A 20,275-nucleotide genomic window follows, 5' to 3' on the forward strand; every position below is an offset into this window, starting at 1 on the left:
GAAGGTGATCTAAAACTACATTCGGTCACTAACTGATGTCTGGCATCCCAACTGAATGAACAGTTAGACAGTGATAGGAAGAAAGGCCATTTAGCTCCAGAGACAATTTTTCTATCGTGCAATTTCTGTGCCGGTAAGGAGTAGCAATTAGATGGCACGAAGATGTAAACTAAATTTTTTTCAATTGTTGGAACTCCGAAAGAAAGGAATACCTGAGTTTAAAAGTTCGTTAGGGCGTTCGGGATATAAGTGGACGACCCACGAAATTGAAAACGAGGTAATTGATCTACTAGGAAAGTCTGCGTTCAGAAAGATATTGGCTTCACTGAAGAACACTGAACATTTTTCTATTATGGTTGACGAAACAAGAGATTCTTCGAATCACGAACAAGTGTCATTTTGTATTCGTACTGTCGTCATCAACGAAGACTTTATTGGCTTATACGAGACCCCTGACACCGAATCACGAACTCTGTTTAGTATTTTAAAAGAAATTTTCGTTCGTCTTGATTTGTCAATGGATAACTTAAGAGGACAGTGCTATGATGGTGCCTCGAAAACGAGAGGTAAGTTCCAAGGACTGAAACATTTAGTTTTGAGTATACAACTAAAACCACGTTATGTGCACGGTACTGCTCGCAGTTTAAACTTGGCAGTTGTAGACAGTCTCCGCCATCTTACGTCCTTGAGGGATATTATGGCTTTAGACAAGGACTTAATAAACACCGTAAGGGAATCCAACAAACGGAAGGGACTTTTCTGAAGCATACGCTGTGAGAGCCCCAACGACTTAGCTGGTCTACGACCCCTTTGCCGGACTCAGTGGACTATGCAAGCTTCTAATATCTTGAGAATATTCAAACACTTTGAAGAACCTCTAGAGTTTTTGAATCATTTTCTGCAGAGAACAAACCAGAGGCAGGTTACAAATGTACAGGCTACCTTGAGTCAATGTTACTATTCAAGACTTATTTCTTTTTACGTAAAAGATGTCAAGGAAAAAATTGAATGCGCTTATTTAAATGTTGCTGATCTGGATAAAACATATGAGGGCTTCATTTGTATATTGAAGGGAAGTTGTGATAGTTTTGAACACTTCTGGGAATTGTGTTTTAGAAGAAAAACTTTCACAAATTGATGATGCTTCGCTTCTTCGGAATCGAAATATACCAAAGAAGTATGAAAACAACGAAGCTTGCTCACCGCTCACCTTCAAAACCCCATAGGAATACTACAAAGCTACTTGCACTGAAGTCTGTGAAACCGTGTAATCTTCCATTACTGAGCGGTTTGCGTCAACTGGACTCACACAGGTCATTTCAGTTGAACAAGAGTGTTTCCTTTTAGTAAACACAGGTGAAAAGAATCTGGAAAGATCAACTGAATTTTTCACAAATGACCTAGACGTTGAGAGACTGCACATACACTTGAATATGTTAGCCGATACCTCTAATAAAAACAACTTGCAATAAAATGCATGCCTGATTTAAGAAAGTACTTTACACAAAATCCAGCAGTTGGAGAAATGTAATGCGAAGTAGTAAAGTGCTTTAAGCTTCTCCAAGTAGTTACAATCACGACAGCAACAGCAGAACGGTCATTTAGCACCCTTCGACGTCTGAAGTCATATCTACAATCTACAATAGGACACAAGCGGTTGAACAACTTGGCTGTTCTTCATACCCACCGATATGTTCTGGATGAATTGAATATCGGACCAGACATCCACCACTTCATATTTGGTAATCCAATCAGACGGTCTACATTTGTACGTTTCAAAAGACTCTATCCCTAATAATGGCATTTAGAGCAATATCAAAAATCGTTATAAAATAGAGAATTAAATTCACACATAATGTCAAATGTTCAGTTTAGAAACATTGTACACTAGTTAATACTCTATTACTATATTACTGCAGTACTGTATTAGTTATTTTCAAATATTTAAATCTTTTTAGGGTGTCAGACCCAATTAAAATCCGCGTTTTACACAATTTTAATGAAAGTATTAGGCATACTGTATTAACTTTATTAACTGTATTAAAGCATTAACTTTGAGATATGGTTTTTATTTGATGAACCTGAGCCTTATTGAAAGTAAACTTAAATTAGTTATTTCAGTTATTAATCGAAGTGCTCTTACTTTGCGACAGCAATAATTTATGTTTTATTCTTTTTACGATAGTTTAGGATTTATTTAACACATTGACTCCCATTGTATAGTGAGGTTACCGACACCTTGGGGATATTTACTTTTTTTCAATATCCTGCTTTCTCCAAGTAAACTTTTTAAGTGCACGTAAAGTGAAAATATGGAATTTTAGTACCTGATAATTTTTTTGTGTGTGTTACGTATGACTCACATGGCCCCAGAGTAAAGGTACCAGGTGTGTGATTTGCTATGTTTCCAATAAAAAAAGGGTTCAAATGGCTCTGAGCACTATGGGACTTAACTGCTAAGGTCATCAGTCCCCTTCAGCTTATAACTATTTAAACCTAACTAACCTAAGGACATCACACAAATCCAAAACCAACGCAGGCTTCTAACCTGCGACCGTAGCGGTCGCTCGGTTCCAGACTGTAACGCCTAGTACCGCTCGGCCAATCCGGCCGGCATGCCGCTAATAAGTTTCGGGTTTGTACTCCTGTCAGTTTTTCGTTCCACAGTATTATTTGTGTACAGTTTCGTTATTGCTTTCTTGTATTGTTGCTAGAGTCTTTATTCTGTGTTGTTTTATCCGTAACAAAGCGATATTGTGTGAGAAGGAAATGTCTCGTAGACGTTATGGAGATGAACAAAGGTATGTACAACAGCTTTTAGATGATGTTATGGACATAAGTGATAAAGCTTCTGTGTCCTTATTTATTGATAGCACAGACGAATATTTACTAGAGGAAACCGGAAGCGAAACCGGAAGTTCTGATGATGGAATCACATCAGTGAAGGTAGGATACTGAGTTTTATGTCCACATTCAGTCAAAGAACCAGACTTCACAGGTGTAAAAACTAGGCACCAAAGCACCTCTAACCGCGTTAGTGCCGTAACTACTGCAGTTGAGTCGGGTTTAGCTGAAGTAAGTGTAATCATCAGAATGTACTGAAGATGAAGACGAACCACCTGAAACAAATTCTAATGAGATTAACTGGGGTCCAGCTACGGGTGACAATATTGAAAACTTTGCATTTATTCAATCCAGTTCTGGTGTAAATGTTTCTGTATGCACTAACTCTCAAAGGCAAGACACCATACGATTTCTTCAAATATTTAGTAACTGATGAAAGTTTACAATATATGACTCAACGAACTAATTTGTACGCAAAGCAAGTCATAGAAAGTCATACAGTAACTGTTAATTCACGATTGAAAAAGTGGACTGATGTCAGCAAAACCTAAATTGAACTATTTTTATGATATTTGTTATGGATTTCACTAAATGCAAAACCGAGGATTCCAAATTATGGGTCAAGAAATATGCTCTATCACAACAATGTAAAAAATGTTATCTCACGCAATCGTTCTGAACAGCTTTCACATGTGGCATTTTTCCGATAACAACCGATGTCCACCAGGAAATCGCTTGTTCAAAATTCAACCTCTTATTGATAAATTACTGCAGATACTTCAAAGTGCAGTTGTGCCGGAGAAAGGAGATTGCATTGTGCCATTTCGAGGAAGACTAAGTAAGTTTCATTACACATTTAAAGAATAAGCACCATAAATTCGGAATGAAATTGTTCAAACATTGTCCAAAGGCTCTACCTGGAATATGGAAGTTTACTGTGGGAAAAATGAGAATCCTGGTGTTCCTCTTGCCATGTCTGTTGTTATGAGCCTTATGAGTGGATTACTAAATGAGGGCAGAATCTTATACACAGACAATTTTTTCACAAGTTTTGATCAAGCACACCAGCTTATTGAACAATAAACATAATAAGTCTGTACTCTAAGATCAAACAGAAAACTGAATCATCAAGATGTTGTAACGGCAAAACTGAAGAAGGGGGAACGCAAAGCAAAGGAAAATACCACAGATGTAGTAGTACTTAAATGGAAAGCTAAGAGGGATATTCTGATGCTTAGTACTATCCATTGACAAGAAGAAGAAGCAGAAGTTAAAACCAGGAAGGGCACAAAGAAAAAACCAGCAACGATAATTGACTATAATCAGTCAAAGTCTTTTATGCATCTTTCTGACCAAATGAAGTCGTATTCGCATTGTCTAAGGACGAGTGTGAAATCTTATAGAAAGCTAGCAATTAAATTGGTGACAGCATCAGAACTGGTAAATGCTCATATGATTTACCGATACATCAAAAACAAGCCACTTTTATCTGGAGTACATGGGCAAGAATTGAACTGTCGATATGAAGTTATTCAAAAAATGATTGAATGCCTTAAGCCAGGTTTTCACCAGAACAAACAAGCTAAAAGCACCAGCAAAAGAGAACTATGTCTGACGTACCTTGAAAGCCTCTTGCAAGTCTTTCAAAGGACACCATTGTCCTTACTGAAGTGTCCCATTTCTTCAACTGCTACCTAACCGGAAAACAGAGCCCTGCAGTATTACGTGGAATCCGAACCACATGTCTTTCGGGACCATTCCAAAATCAGTGAGAAGTGAACGCTCAGTTAAAAATCATAGTGAAAAAGTTGTGCTGTGAACGGGATTTGATCCAGCGCTCTCTGCATCACGAAGTGCACGCTTTACCACTAGACCATTTTTGTTTTAGAAAAAAAAAAATCAAAAAAGATTATCACCATTTGACTTTACTCGCATAGTAGAGATCCTAGCCGTGTCACCTTTTGAGATGATGATAGATATCGGTAATTAGTGTTCTACTTATTTCCCCTCATTTGTAACAAGAAGGCAGGGAAAAATGGCAGCCAACATACAAGGAAGAGTTTGAACCAGTGCTAAGGAGAGAGGGAGATGCAATTCCGTGTAAAGTGTAAGATCTCCATGAATGTCACGCTTCCATACAAATTGAGGCACTTAAATTCATGTTAACTGAATCTTCCGTCGGTTCTTGGTAGAACAATATTACAACAAATGAAAATCACTAGTTTGCTTATGTTCTACAGTACTGTTTTTATTGTGTTAACTTGTTTTTGGCTTACAAGGCCATCTTCAGACATTTACTGAGTATCGTCACTAAAGAAGTTGCAATGTTTGTATACCACATTGGAAGAGAAGTTACACGTCTAGATTGAAGCACAAACATACAGTAACTAACATTTTTGACACTGTGGTGGTAATACATCGAAAATGTAAAAAAATTAACGGTAAATACATAAAAACGGATTAGACGGGAAAAACCTTTGACACAAAATAGGAACAGCATACCTACATAAACATTTTCTATTAATAAACAAAACTAATAAAATAAAATAAAATTAGTGCTTGACAAAGCTACTTCATGAGGTATAAGACTGGAGAGTGATACACAAACCAATGAAAACAAGGAACAATCGGCAATGTAACTACTGAATGCATAAGGAACTTAAAGAATAACAATTAGATAAACAGAAATTCTTCCTTCGCTTCGACTTTTTACATACTCCCTCAAGAACAGTGCGTTCTACATGCAAAATAATCCTCACTGAGTAGCAAAGTTTCGCATTGCGGCTCTAACAAGATAAAGTTGTACACAGTGTGCTGAATATTAGCTCCAAAAACCAACAACTAAGTAACAAAGCGTTCATTGCCAATTATCCCTACCTTCTGTTCTTTTCCGTTCTTTCTAGTATAAAGAATTCTACCAATATACAAGCGAATGCTAATAAATTTTCTGCAAATGCTCATACGCACGTATTCGCTTCCATTCACTCCATTGTAAACCAGGCTTTAGGCGCTTGAAGTTTGTGTCTGTCAACTCCGGATAATTCCGCTACACGGCGCTGCGTGAGGGACTCGCTTGAGTCGCGTGCTAGGCGGGCACGGCTGTACAAACCGCTGTTGTAAGCTGTTCTTCACGCAGAAAAGATGTGTAACTGAAACATCTTTTTACAAAATGCTTGCGGTGCCTCTCAGCAGCTAAAATTTTGGAGGTGCCCTTCTTTTGTTGCCTTCTTCCAGTGTAAATAATCTCAACGTAGATTTTGACATGTTTTATTGCACCATTCCCATGTATAAAATTATATGATGAATTTCTGAAAAGTGGGATTCTGTAAATAGCAGATAACATACTTCATAACCTCAGTACAGCAAGATGTATTATGGGGCAGGGACTGGTGAGTCACTCAAATTTCTAGCATTAAGTAGAAAAGCATGGTCATTACCAAGGAAGTTGGATGGGAAAAAACTGTAATAACAAACAATACTCAGATATTAGCTAATAGATCTGATCACACTTAATGTCTACATGAAGAGCACGACGGGATAAAACCCATACAAAACACATGAGACGCAAACATACACTGTGCAAAAACAACACTGATGAACAATCTGACTTCTCTACGTGGTAGAAACTGCGCAGAAAGATGGCTGGCCGATTTCTTGTCTGAAATATGATATCAGCTTCTGTCCCACAAAAAATGAAGCATGCAAAATTCACAGCAATACTCAAGCCCGACAAGGCACCGAACCAGCCAGAGAATAATCTTCTAATTGCATTCAATTTATAATTACCTTAGTATAATTCTGTACAGTCGGATTAGTCCGTTAACTTTCCAGAACTTTTATACTGATCACGCTTGATTCCGAATTATCATTAACATTTATAGAAGCGGGATACTAAACGAAGGAGGAAACATCGGTTGCTTTCGTTGATCTGAGTTTGGAGTTAAGACATGCTTTATAAATTTTTGCAGCTTGTCCCATGGAAAGGGACAACAAAACTAATTGACAACATACTAACAGGAAGGACATTTTATGTAACAACAAAAGAAAACACCAGCTGCCCCTAAGGCATTGACTAATGGTTTTTCACAGGGATCCATCATTGCACCTGTCTCGTTTAATTTACACATATCTGATATTCCACCAACACACTCCAGACTGTTTAGCTATGCAGACGACTTGGCTACAGTACTTTGGAAACAACTGAAGAAATCCTATCTTCTGGTCTAGACATCTTAAGCCACTAATTCCGTAAATGTAGGTTACAAACAATTTTAGATAAAACAAAAGTTTCATGTTTTCATCTCTCCTATAGTTCGGCACACAGAGCCCTCGATATCTGTTTTGAAGGCGACCAGCTGCAATATAATATGCATATAAGGTACCTTGGGATCATGTTAGATAGAAAACTTTTCTTTAAGGAGCACTTGACATGAACAACTGCGAAGCTAAAAATCCGAAACAACATTCTCCATGTACTGCAATTGTCGTTACGGATCATCAGCAGACACTCCGAGGGTATCAGAACTCAATAGCAGAGTACTGTACGCCTGCCTGGCATCATCGTCCACTCGTAAGAAAGGTAGACGTGTAATATAACGAGGCCCTATGTATTGTTAGTGGATCAATACGATCTACTCCCATACATTGGCTACCAGTGTTGATACACATTCCGTTTCCTAATACCAGACGGAAGAGCGGGCTACTGCCTGAATACTAGAAGATTGCTAAAAACAACAACCTTCCAATTATGGACGAGGTATTCCCTGCGAATAAGACTAAGATCGCGACATCCAGCTCTCATCACTGTCAGGACACTCATGGAAACTTAAGTCTATACCATCCGTGAATGGAAACGCTGCTGGCAACAAAACTGTTCTCCACAGTACCTGAAACTGCCTTGCATTCAGAAGAAAACCCTTGGTCTCGACCAGACTCGGCAATTAGGACAGAAGTTGAGTCCCATAGTGCTCAGAGCCATTTGAACCATTTGTAGAGGCTTTCCCTAAAGAGGGACCGTGTTTTAAGTATCTCTGCCAAAAGTTTCCACATCTTTCAGAAGCTAAACTAAAATAAGGTGTCTTTGTTGGACCTGACATTAGAAAATTAATGTTTGTTGTTAACTTTGAATTCACAATGACATTAAATGAGAAAGAAGCGTGGATATCATTCAAGCAAGCAGTTCCAAAGTTCTTAGGACACGAAAAAGTCCCAGAATATATTTCTATTATAGATACAATATTAAATAAGTTTAAAACTTTAGCATATTTAATGAGCGTGAAAGTTTACTTTTAGAACAGTCACATTGACTACTTCCTGCACAGTATGGGAGATGTTAGTGAGGACCAAAAGGAGAGCGTTTTCACAAGGACGTTAAAGTGATGTAAAAACTCTACCAAGGCCGCTGGAAGACCAACATGAAGGGAGATTGTTGTTGGCCACTTCACAGAGAATTTCAGCAAAGGACTCATCGTAGGAAAAGGTACACAAGAAGCTTCCTAGAAAGAAAAGAAATAAAGTTCAAATAAATTCCAGCTGGCAAGTGAAACCTCTAGTAACACACACCATTGTTTTAAGTAGCTTAATGCAAATACCAACCATGCTCATGTTGTAACCAAGCGTTTCATTATTTTCCCCATTTGGGTATTGGATATGGTTTTTATACTATATAATAAAAAGCACATTGATCGAGAACTATGCGTGATACAAGAAAACTAAGGCAAGATTTTGATTCAGCCCATAATAATCTATGAATACCAGCTATCAAAGCACAAAAAAAAAAATTAATTTTTCGTTGACCTGGGTTATTGAATGTCGGCTACTTATAGCCTTCCAAGTACAGATGGGGTCCACGATGTTTCTATTTATCGTGCTTAAATAACTATTCCTGCCTTATAGATGCAATTCTCCTGTATTTTTTCTATGTTCCTAACCTTCTCCATTGTCCTCCCTCCCTTCCGACTTTCCCTCCCTACCCCCACCCCTCCCATGAGGTTTTTGGCTGGTTTTGAGAGATTAATTTAAGGAGGGTTCTGGCCCATGAATCTGTTTTTGTCATCTCTCATTTGGCTCCACTAACATTCATTATGTGCTCTGTATATTCTCAATGTTAATTTGAACGGTTTAAAAAATGATAGGTGTCCAATTTTACGTTAATCTGGTCTTGCACTACTTAACATCATTTTAATTTTACGTGGTTTAATATTTTTTTATATTTTTAATGGATTAATAGATTTTGCCATCAAGGGCTAGGACTTCAATGGAATTCTACGAGTATCCTATTGTGGATGGAACCAGGGAGTTCAGTTTCATTAGCTTTAAGTAATTTTAATAGTTTCGTACTTCTGGTAAGTGTATTGATTAATATTTTCTGTCTCTTGTACTTAATATGTATTTAACACAGGTCCATTTGGTTACTGAGATTTTCAAAGGCGCAGACTGGGTATCCATTTAATTTGGTTCCTTCAGCTTAGATGTCGCAATTACCAACTCTCGATCGTTTGGCGCGTTCTTGGCTTCACAGTATTGAGTAAATGGCTAGCATTGTAAAGTGTAGTTCTATTTGACCCATGCCATTATAGTTTAGTCTGTTGACAACGCCAAAGGATGGCGTGCCTTTTAATTCCTTGCCCCTGCGGATTTTGACTGTGGTAGGTTTCTTCTCGTTCATACTCTACTGACACCGCGATCTGCGATTTAATTTAAATTACATTTATTATGTAATGTTTTGTGGTCATAGGTTTTCTCCTGTCACACGTGACTCACGTATTGTCCGATCGCGTCTTTTGACTGTGTTTCGGAGATGTATTAATGATCAAGAAATGTTATGATCGGATGCCCATCTGCCGTTTGATCAGAAATTTTACCCAACAGTGACGTCTTATACGCGTACTTGTACATGGGAATTCGTAGCACATGAACTCCTAGTTTTGCGAGTACATCACTCTACTGTCTACTTAATATGGTAGGTTATGTCGATTACTAGTGCTTTTCTACATCTACATCTACATCTACATTTTTACTCCGCAAGCCACCCAACGGCGTGTGGCGGAGGGCACTTTACGTGCCACTGTCATTACCTCCCTTTTCTGTTACAGTCGCGTATGGTTCGCGGAAAGGACGACTGTCTGAAAGCGTCCGTGCGCGCTCGAATCTCTCTAATTTTACATTCATGATCTCTTAGGAAGGTATAAGCAGGCGGAAGCAATATACACTCCTGGAAATGGAAAAAAGAACACATTGACACCGGTGTGTCAGACCCACCATACTTGCTCCGGACACTGCGAGAGGGCTGTACAAGCAATGATCACACGCACGGCACAGCGGACAAACCAGGAACCGCGGTGTTGGCCGTCGAATGGCGCTAGCTGCGCAGCATTTGTGCACCGCCGCCGTCAGTGTCAGCCAGTTTGCCGTGGCATACGGAGCTCCATCGCAGTCTTTAACACTGGTAGCATGCCGCGACAGCGTGGACGTGAACCGTATGTGCAGTTGACGGACTTTGAGCGAGGGCGTATAGTGGGCATGCGGGAGGCCGGGTGGACGTACCGCCGAATTGCTCAACACGTGGGGCGTGAGGTCTCCACAGTACATCGATGTTGTCGCCAGTGGTCGGCGGAAGGTGCACTTGCCCGTCGACCTGGGACCGGACCGCAGCGACGCACGGATGCACGCCAAGACTGTAGGATCCTACGCAGTGCCTTAGGGGACCGCACCCCCAATTCCCAGCAAATTAGGGACACTGTTGCTCCTGGGGTATCGGCGAGGACCATTCGTAACCGTCTCCATGAAGCTGTGCTACGGTCCCGCACACCATTAGGCCGTCTTCCGCTCACGCCCCAACATCGTGCAGCCCGCCTCCAGTGGTGTCGCGACAGGCGTGAATGGAGGGACGAATGGAGACTTGTCGTCTTCAGCGATGAGAGTCGCTTCTGCCTTGGTGCCAATAATAGTCGTATGCGTGTTTGGCGCCGTGCAGGTGAGCGCCACAATCAGGACTGCATACGACCGAGGCACACAGGGCCAACACCCGGCATCATGGTGTGGGGAGCGATCTCCTACACTGGCCTTACACCTCTGGTGATCGTCGAGGGGACACTGAATAGTGCACGGTACATCCAAACCGTCATCGAACCCACCGTTCTACCATTCCTAGACCGGCAAGGGAACTTGCTGTTCCAACAGGACAATGCACGTCCGCATGTATCCCGTGCCACCCAACGTGCTCTAGAAGGTGTAAGTCAACTACCATGGCCAGCAAGATCTCCGGATCCGTCCCCCATTGAGCATGTTTGGGACTGGATGAAGCGTCGTCTCACGCGATCTGCACGTCCAGCACGAATGCTGGTCCAACTGAGGCGCCAGGTGGAAATGGCATGGCAAGCCGTTCCACAGGACTACATCCAGCATCTCTACGATCGTCTCCATGGGAGAATAGCAGCCTGCATTGCTGGGAAAGGTGGATATACACTGTACTAGTGCCGACATTGTGCATGCTCTGTTGCCTGTGTCTATGTGCCTGTGGTTCTGTCAGTGTGATCATGTGATGTATCTGACCCCAGGAATGTGTCAATAAAGTTTCCCCTTCCTGGGACAATGAATTCACGGTGTTCTTATTTCAATTTCCAGGAGTGTATATTCGATACCTCATGCTGAAACGCATCCTCTCGAAACCTGGCGAGCAACCTACACCGCGATGCAGAGCGCCTCTCTTGCAGAGTCTGCCACTTGAGTTTGCTAAACATCTCCGTAACGCTATCACGCTTACCAAATAACCCTGTGTCGAAACGCGCTGCTCTTCTTTGGATCTTCTCTATCTCCTCCGTCAACCCGATCTGGTACGGATCCCACACTGATGAACAATACTCAAGTATATGTCGAACGAGTGTTTTGTACGCCACCTTCTTTGTTGATGGACTACATTTTCTAAGGACTCTCACAATGAATCTCAACCTGGTACCCGCCTTACCAACAATTAATTTTATATGATCATTCCACTTCAAATCGTTCCGCACGCATACTCCCACATTTTTTACAGAAGTAACTGCTACCAGTGTTTGTTCCGCTACCATACAACCATAAAATAAAGGATCCTTCTTTCTATGTATTCGCAATACATTACATTTAAATATGTTAAGGGTCAGTTTCCACTCCCTGCACCAAGTGCCTATCCGCTGCAGATCTTCCTGCATTTCGCTACAATTTTCTAATGCTGCTATTTCTCTTTATACTACAGCATCATCCGCGAAAAGCCGCATGGAACTTACGACACTATCTACTAGGTCATTTATATATATTGTGAAAAGCAATTGTCCCATAACACTCCCCTGTGGCACGCCAGAGGTTACTTTAACGTCTGTAAAAGTCTCTCCATTGATAACAACATGCTGTGTTCTGTTTGCTAAAAACTCTTCAATGCAGCCACACATCTGGTCTGATATTCCGTAGGCTCTTACTTTGCTTATCAGGCGACAGTGCGTAACTGTATCGAACGCCTTCCGGAAGTCATGGAAAATAGCACGTACCTGGGAGCCTGTATCTAATATTTTCTGGGTCTCATGAACAAATAACGCGAGTTGGGTCTCACACGATCGCTGTTTCCGGAATCCATGTTGACTCCTACAGAGTAGATTCTGGGTCTCCAAAAATGACATGATACTCGAGCTTTTAAACATGTTATTATATTCTACATAAAGATACGACCTGAAGCTATATCTCCAGGATATAAAAGCGATCGTCATACAGTGAAAAAACGCGAAATATCTATTGGAGATTTGGAATTTCACTCAGTTTTATAATAGACTATTTTATCATGCCTGATTTTAAATTGTTTGATTGTTATTCACTTTATGAGACGGGTTTTGTTTGTTAGTGATGAACTCAACGTACGAAACAATAATGTGCGTTAAGAATGGTTAAATGTGTAATGGATACATGAGTGCCATGTTTATCTGATTGCTATCTGAGCCATGCCAGGGCTTAAGGCTGTACTATTGAAGCAACAAGTAGCTTTGAGCGTTATAGAGAAATGTTTGCTTGATTGGAATATGTCGTTTTACGTAGATCACCTGTCTCAGCTACCATATATTAAAGTAATTTGGGATTATGTAGCCTATGAGATTTGTAATTGCCCTTGTAGTCAATATTATTAAGTTAATGCTATTATGTTGTTACAAGCAGCGGGCAGAATAGGTCTGTTGATTAAGTATTTCGTTTGGATTACCGAGTTTCCAGTATAATCTCTATCAGTTATCCACTTATTAAATGTGGATCATAATTAGGCACCGAAGCGTCGAGCTATACTCTATTCATGTTCATTGAATTATGTCAGGGTTGGTGTTTTACGTTAATGAACAGAAATATTTTCGGTAATAATCAATTAGGAGCAGATAATGCTAAGAAACCAACTCTAAGAGCCTTTTTAGGCCAGTGGACGTATTTTGTTGGGCTCTATAATTTATAATTTTCATTTGGTTACCATAATTAGCCAGTCTTGTGCGAAAGACTGTAGTTTCATTTTGAGAGACATTTTGTTTCTCGTATATGTTTTAAGCTATAATTTTTCTTAGAATTTGTATAGGTCGATATAAAAGTTTCACTGGCTCTACCTTTTTTAAAGATGTTCATTGATTGTAAACATTAATGACTTTTTTGTGATGGAGAATCATTTCATCTAGGTTTTCTAACGTTAAGAAGAATCCTCTCTCATTTACAGTACAGGTTCTAGCGCTAACAGCAATTTACATTATACAGTTATGTGTACAATTTCAGTAAGCAATACCAGTGAAGATAAATGTTATATGAGTGGATTAATGTGCTGTAGTAAGTTAATTTTGCCTATTTTACCTGAGAAATGATCCCTGAGGATGAACACCTAGTCTAGACTTGTAAAAATGTGTGATTCTTCAGTTTCTCCCAGCGTATTTGTGGCTCGAAGATTCCATGGGTATACTGCCGGTCCCTAGTGTCCAACGGGCACAATATTTCAGCAATCAGACATGTCGCCATCGTCAGGTGCGCTGATGAACTGAGATCCTGACGGCGGTCGGCCGTCTTTCCCACTGCGATGCGTTCTCTCTGTGGTCCGCGCCCGCTGCCGGGGGTCGGCGGTCGCTGAGACGCTGGCTTCAGCGTCTGTGGTGGCGTCGGTGTAATTGCCTCGTCCGCCATTGCCGCCTGGGGTCTTGGCACCGACATCTAAATGCTGGGTTAGGGAGGCTATCGAAATTCGTACTAGGGACGGACTGATCTGCCGAGATTGTGGCTATAACCTCAGCAGGGCATGGGAACCAGCATTAGCATTGACTGTAATTCAAAGAAACTCAGGGAAGAAAACAACCGGGCGACCAGGGTGGACGAGGCAATTACACCGACACTACCATAGACGCCAGCGCCAGTGTCTCAGAGACCGCCGACGCGCGGCCGTGGACGCGCACCGTGGAGAAAACGCCTCACAGGGTAAGTGGACTGAAGACAGCCGCCCGCCCTCAGGAGCAGAGTTCGTCAGCGCATCTGACGATGGCGACATGTCTGATCGTCTAAATACTGCGCCCCTTGGATACTATGGACCGGCAATACACCCGTGCCGTCTCTAATGACCTCGTTGTCGACGGGACGTTAAACAATAATCTCCTCCTCCAATACACCCGTGGACTGTTCGAACTTGAAATACTTTGGCCGTTTCTAATGCTGCCTTACTTACTTATCTGAGTGACTCCCATATACAGAATAGGTACGAACTAGCTACAGGCACGACTCACGCCCATTCCTCACAGCTTTACGTCCACCAGTATACCGTCTCCTACATTAAAAGCTTTACAGAAGTTCTCCTACGACCCTTTCAAGAAAGGACATTGTCCCATACGATCATACCACTAACTCCCAATTTTCTGCCACTGTAGCACCATCAACCGATCTAACAACAGCGCCAGATACTTGTTTCCTACATAGAAGTTGCCGAACAAATCGCCGTATTCTGCCTGTTTACATATCTCCGTATTCGAAAACGCATGCCTATACCAGTTTCTTTGGCGCTTCAGTGTATTATATTGAACTAGGTTCGTTAAAGTCTTCAGTGTTATTAGGTCGCGTCATGTTTCCTTCTAAAGTAATGGACGTTTCGACCCCTCGACTGGGATCTACTAACAGTGGACACCGGAACATCCTGAAGAGGATCCCAGAAGAATAGTCGATACGTCGATTATTTTAGAAGAAAATATAACGCGGTCTAACAATCCAGAAGATTTTGACTTTAGTTACAACGGCCATGAAAGCCAGCAGCTTGGTACATTCTTTCCCTCTGCCTAAGAACAATTGTCATACATTGGTGACATGCTATTTTACAAAATCATGGGTAAAATGCTAATCTTCGGACCTGATTCGAAGAATTCTGTGACCATGAATTCAAATTTCATTCCAGTGGGATCTGTATCATTGATATGTAACTGCTATATCGCATGCATAAACTGCTCTTCAGCTTTTATGTTTTTTATTTTATTTTCTTGCCGCTTTCGTAATTTCAGAGTCAGAGACATATACTTTTACTTCTCTTGCACAATCTGTGAGATTTAATGGAGATATACTGAGGGAAGTAATGTATTGCCTCATGTCTGAGTGGACCTGTGCTATGGTAAGCTCTTTTGATGTGTTTGGGAGACACTTTCATGTGCTGCAGTAGTGATGTGATATACACGTTATGCTAGTGGATTTCGGGCCATTTATTCATTTCAATGTGGAGAGATATTAAACGTTTTCTTTACTGGCACATTAGTAGCTGATGTTGGAATGATTCCTTAAAACAGGGCATTGTCTGTACATTAATGTAAATCAAATTATTTTTCATGTGCGTTTATGTCAAAGGAACTTAGAGTGGTATTGAAATTAATGGAAAGTCTGATGCAAAGTAATGGTTTCATGAAGTCATGTTGAGATTTCATTGCAAGTTTTAGTGAGATTTAAGATATACCTGAATGCCTTGTGTAGGTATAATGCAGGAAAACGTATGACGAATTTATTATAATTTACTTTGGCAGATACGTTCGACCCGAAATACAGGAAATTGCAATCTGCAGTTCCGGTTAAAGTTTTAGAGGGTTCTACTGATGTGTTGTGATACCTTATGAGATAAGGGTAGTATTATTGTTTTAATTTTATGCTTCTTATTTGACGATGCGCTTTTCGTACTATCATGTAATTCCACTTTGTGTAAATGTGAGATATATGATTGCAGTGATTTTTAGAGTTTCCTTTCCACTGATGATTTATTATGTTCTGTGTGTTGTTCCTACATAGGATGGTTGATGGGAAATGACTGTTGTGGATTTCATGTGATAGGCGTTAACACTTTGTTGTGTTATTTTATCCCTTCATCTTGTATTTAAGTTTTATTGCTTGTTGAGAAAATTTTTTTGTGTGTTTCGTCCACGGGTGACGCAAAATGGACACCGAACGCTGCTGTTAAAAGGATGGACAGGAAGTGTGTAACACAGAATTACAGGACTCTACCGCTAAAGTCTGCCTTTAGTTAGACCCTAGAGCATTTTCTAGGCTAGAAAACAATAGCTTTCTTGTAAGAAGGCACGACTATCTCAGAGAATCAGTAATACTTCCTAAAAACGCAGCTCGTATAAAACACAGGTTGCTGAACCCTTTCAGAACATCTTACAAACGATAGATTCAGGTCAAAAGATAAAGAGCTTCTTGTTAGACTCCCATATAACATTAGTCGTTTACTAACGAACCCGATTATATAGAATATCTTCACAAATATGTGACTCACTGGAGGCGTATTTGGCCAACAGGGAACGGTACGCTATGCGTGACGGTGAATATTGCACAGAAATGAAAGTAATACCGGGTTTAACTCTACGAAACGTGATGGGATCTCCAGTGTCATAGGTATGTATAAACTATTTATTAGTTGTGATCGTCAGCCAGTAAGACTGTTCGCTGACGATGTACACTACAGGCCATTAAAATTAGTGCTACAAGAAGAAATGCAGATGGTAAACAGGTATTCATTGGACAAATATATTGTACTAGAACTGACATGTGATTACATTTTCGCGGAATTTGGGTGCATAGGTCCTGAGAAATGAGTACCCAGAACAACCACCTGTGGCCGTAATAACGGCCTTGATACGCCTGGGCATTGAGTCAAACAGAGCTTGAATGGCGTGTACAGGTACAGCTGCTAATGCAACTTCAACACGGTACCACACTTATTCAAGAGTAGTGACTGGTGTATTGTGACGAGCCAGTAGCGCCGGACGTGGTGGTCTCGCGGTTCTAGGCGCGCAGTCCGGAGCCGTACGACTGCTATGGTCGCAGGTTCGAATCCTGCCTCGGGCTTGGATGTGTGTGAGGTCCTTAGGTTGGTTAGGTTTAAGCAGTTCTAAGTTCTATGGGACTAATGACCACAGCTGTTGAGTCCCATAGTGCTCAGAGCCATTTGAACCATTTTTTGAGCCAGTTGCTCGGCCACCGTTGACCAGACGTTTTCAATTGATGAGAGATCTGGAGAATGTGCTGGCCAGGACAGCAGTCGAAAGTTCTCTGTATCCAGAAAGGCCCGTACAGGACCTGCAACATGCGGTCGTTCATAATCCTGCATAAATGTAGGGTTTCGCAGTGAACGAATGAAGAGTAGATCCACGGGTCGTAACACATCTGAAATGTAACGTCCACTGTTCAAAGTGCCGTCAGTAGGAACAAGAGGTGACCGAGACGTGTAACCAATGGCACCTCGTACCATCACACTGGGTGATACGCCAGTATGGCGCTGACGAATACACGCTTCCAATGTGTGTTCACCGTGATGTCTCCATACACGGATGCGACCATCATGATGATGTAAACAGAACCTGGATTTATCCGAAAAAATTACGTTTTGCCATTTGTGCACCTAGGTTCGTCGTCGAGGTTACCATCGCAGGCGCTCCTGTCTGTGATGCAGCACCAAGTGTAACCTCAGCCATGGTCTCCGAGCTGATTGTCCATGCTGCTGCAAACGTCATCGAACTGTTCGTACAGATGGTTGTTGTTTTGCAAACGCCCCCATCCATTGACTCAGGGATCCAGACGTGGCTGCACGATCCACTACAGCGATGCGGATAAGATGCCCGTCATCCCGACTGGTAGTGATACGACGCCGTTGGGATCCAGCAAGGCGTTCCGTATTACCCTCCTGAGCCCACCGATTCCCTATTCTGCTAACAGTCATCGGATCTTGACCAACGCGAGTAGCAATGTCGCGATACGACAAACCGCATTCTCGATAGGCTACAATCCGACCTTTATCAAAGTCGGAAACGTTATGGTAACGCATTTCCCCAACTTACACGAGGCAACACAACAACGTTTCACCAGGCAACGCCGGTAAACTGCTGTTTGCGTATGTGAGATCGGTTGGAAACTTTACTCATGTCAGCACGTTGTAGGTGTCACCACCGGCGCCAACCTTTTGTTAATGCTCTGAAAAGCTAATGATTTGCATATCACAGCATCGTCTTCGTGTCAGTCAAATTTCGCGTCTGTAGCACGTCATCTGTGTGGTGTTGCAATTTTAATGGCCAGTAGTGAAGTTGTGTTCAGAAAATATCCCCTTTGGACAATCATAAGGGAAGTCAGTAAAACTCTGACTGTATTTTCACTCGGCGTAGTGAACGACAGCTCTACTTGAATGTCTACAAATTTTTGGTATTATCTATAACGAAGAGAAAGTTTGCTATTGTATCAAATTAGAGTGTCCATAGAGATTATCTTGAGTACATCGCATAGTGTAAACATTAATGTGGTAAAACTTAGGAATGAGACAACTCGTCCCGATATCCGCACGTTTTAGTACTCCGCTTCTGCGTTCCTGGAAAGCGTGCCGGCGCCGAATGGAATTCGTCGTTGGATTAACCACGTGAGCTAGTAAGTCGGCCAGTCTGGATGTGGATTTCAGGCCGCATACCACATCTCAATAGTTGAATAACGGGCTATTACCCACGGCCCTTCTAAGTTACATGATTCACAAACACTTGGAAAACGTTGCAGCTCTTTCTATGGGAGAATGTTAGAAGCAAACTGTTGAGCGACAAGAAGGACTTCCGGGCACACTTACCACTAACATGGCCAAATTCAGTTTTACCTACTGACCCAGTGACGACTAAAACAAGGACAGGAAAGTAAGGAGACAACATGAAACGAGATGAGCACGTAGAAAACAGTGTTAGGGGAAGTGAAAGCTCATTTGTAGGAAGTACTTAGGGAGAATGCCGTCCATCTACTAATGACCTAAAACAGACGTGTAAGTAACTCAGAGACGCTCATAAGGACCATATCTGTCTCTGTAGTTAACACCAAAGCGTAACAGAAAAATACTGAGGAACTTACGGAGTAATTCTTGGAAGTGAGATGACCTAGTTCTCACGTAACCCCGTTGATTAAATATGCAGAACATGTATTCGAAGATAACTTTCCGGTCATTATCACACCAGGAAAGCATATCTTGAGTAGGGATCTTGAATAAAAGCTAAGAAGGATATGAGCACGTATAGAGATATTTAGACCTTTGTTCGTCACACGCTCAGTAAATAAATGGAGTAGGAAGAATGGAGAATTTTGATACGATATAACCTCCGTTATGGACAGTGGATTCGCGAATGTAGCTATAGACGCAGATTTCACAATTCTGTACTCACTGTAACCACAAATCATATGCAAATTTAGGCGTGTGTACAACGTATTCTCAGAATATATAAAATATCGCTGTTTTCTATTCGATGTCTTATTCGAATTCTGAACATGTATGTACGTAATGAATAGAGATAGGCACTATCACCGATATAAATTTTGAGTTCATACCTTGAGCTCTTGCTGATCGTCGTATAGGAACCTGTTCGCCGTTTCCGTCGTCGAAGACATAGCAGAAACACACGTCGGCTACCTGACTTGTACGGAGGTAGAATGTTGTACTGAACCTGCTTGGGGCGATTTTTCATATCTCGTAAACATAGAAACAATGAGGACAAAATACCAACCGTTACAGAAAGCAATTATCAACGCCTTCATTACGTTATTTACTGTCAACTTTGGTATGGTCGTGTTTTTCGAGGCGTTTAACCATCTAGACGATAAGTCTAGAGGGAAAAAGCGTTTTAAGGCTGTGAGACAGGTTATTACACACCTAGTATCTTCCAAAGGTTATCTTTTTGTTCCTTTCTTGTTCCAAGAATCAGTCTTCTGTGTAGCCAGCCACGAACTACTTTCCTGTGCCAAATTTTCCATCCGAGAGTAGCACTAGCAACCTACGTCGTTAACCATTTGCCAAATATCCTCCATTATCTGTCTTCCCCTTCACTTTTCACCCTTTACAGCTCCCTCTAGTATCGTGGAACTTATTCCTGACGTCTTATCAGATGTCCTGTCCTCCTGTCCCATCCTCTCGTTA

At 41.3% G+C, this 20,275-nt stretch overlaps 1 protein-coding gene across 1 annotated transcript in view; it reads right to left on the reverse strand.

The window, feature by feature from the left end:
* The window catches only part of LOC126354354 (solute carrier family 22 member 7-like), a 306,939-nt gene extending 287,091 nt beyond the window's left edge, over positions 1-19,848 (reverse strand). Inside the window, exon 1 of the mRNA XM_050003930.1 lies at positions 19,690-19,848. Coding sequence (XP_049859887.1) covers positions 19,690-19,749 — 60 coding nt within the window. The 5' untranslated portion in view covers positions 19,750-19,848. The remainder of the gene's footprint in view (positions 1-19,689) is intronic.
* Between the last annotated feature and the right edge of the window lie 427 nt (positions 19,849-20,275).

This window comes from Schistocerca gregaria, chromosome 3, assembly GCF_023897955.1.
Source record: "Schistocerca gregaria isolate iqSchGreg1 chromosome 3, iqSchGreg1.2, whole genome shotgun sequence".
NCBI classification, from domain to species: Eukaryota; Metazoa; Arthropoda; class Insecta; order Orthoptera; family Acrididae; genus Schistocerca; species Schistocerca gregaria.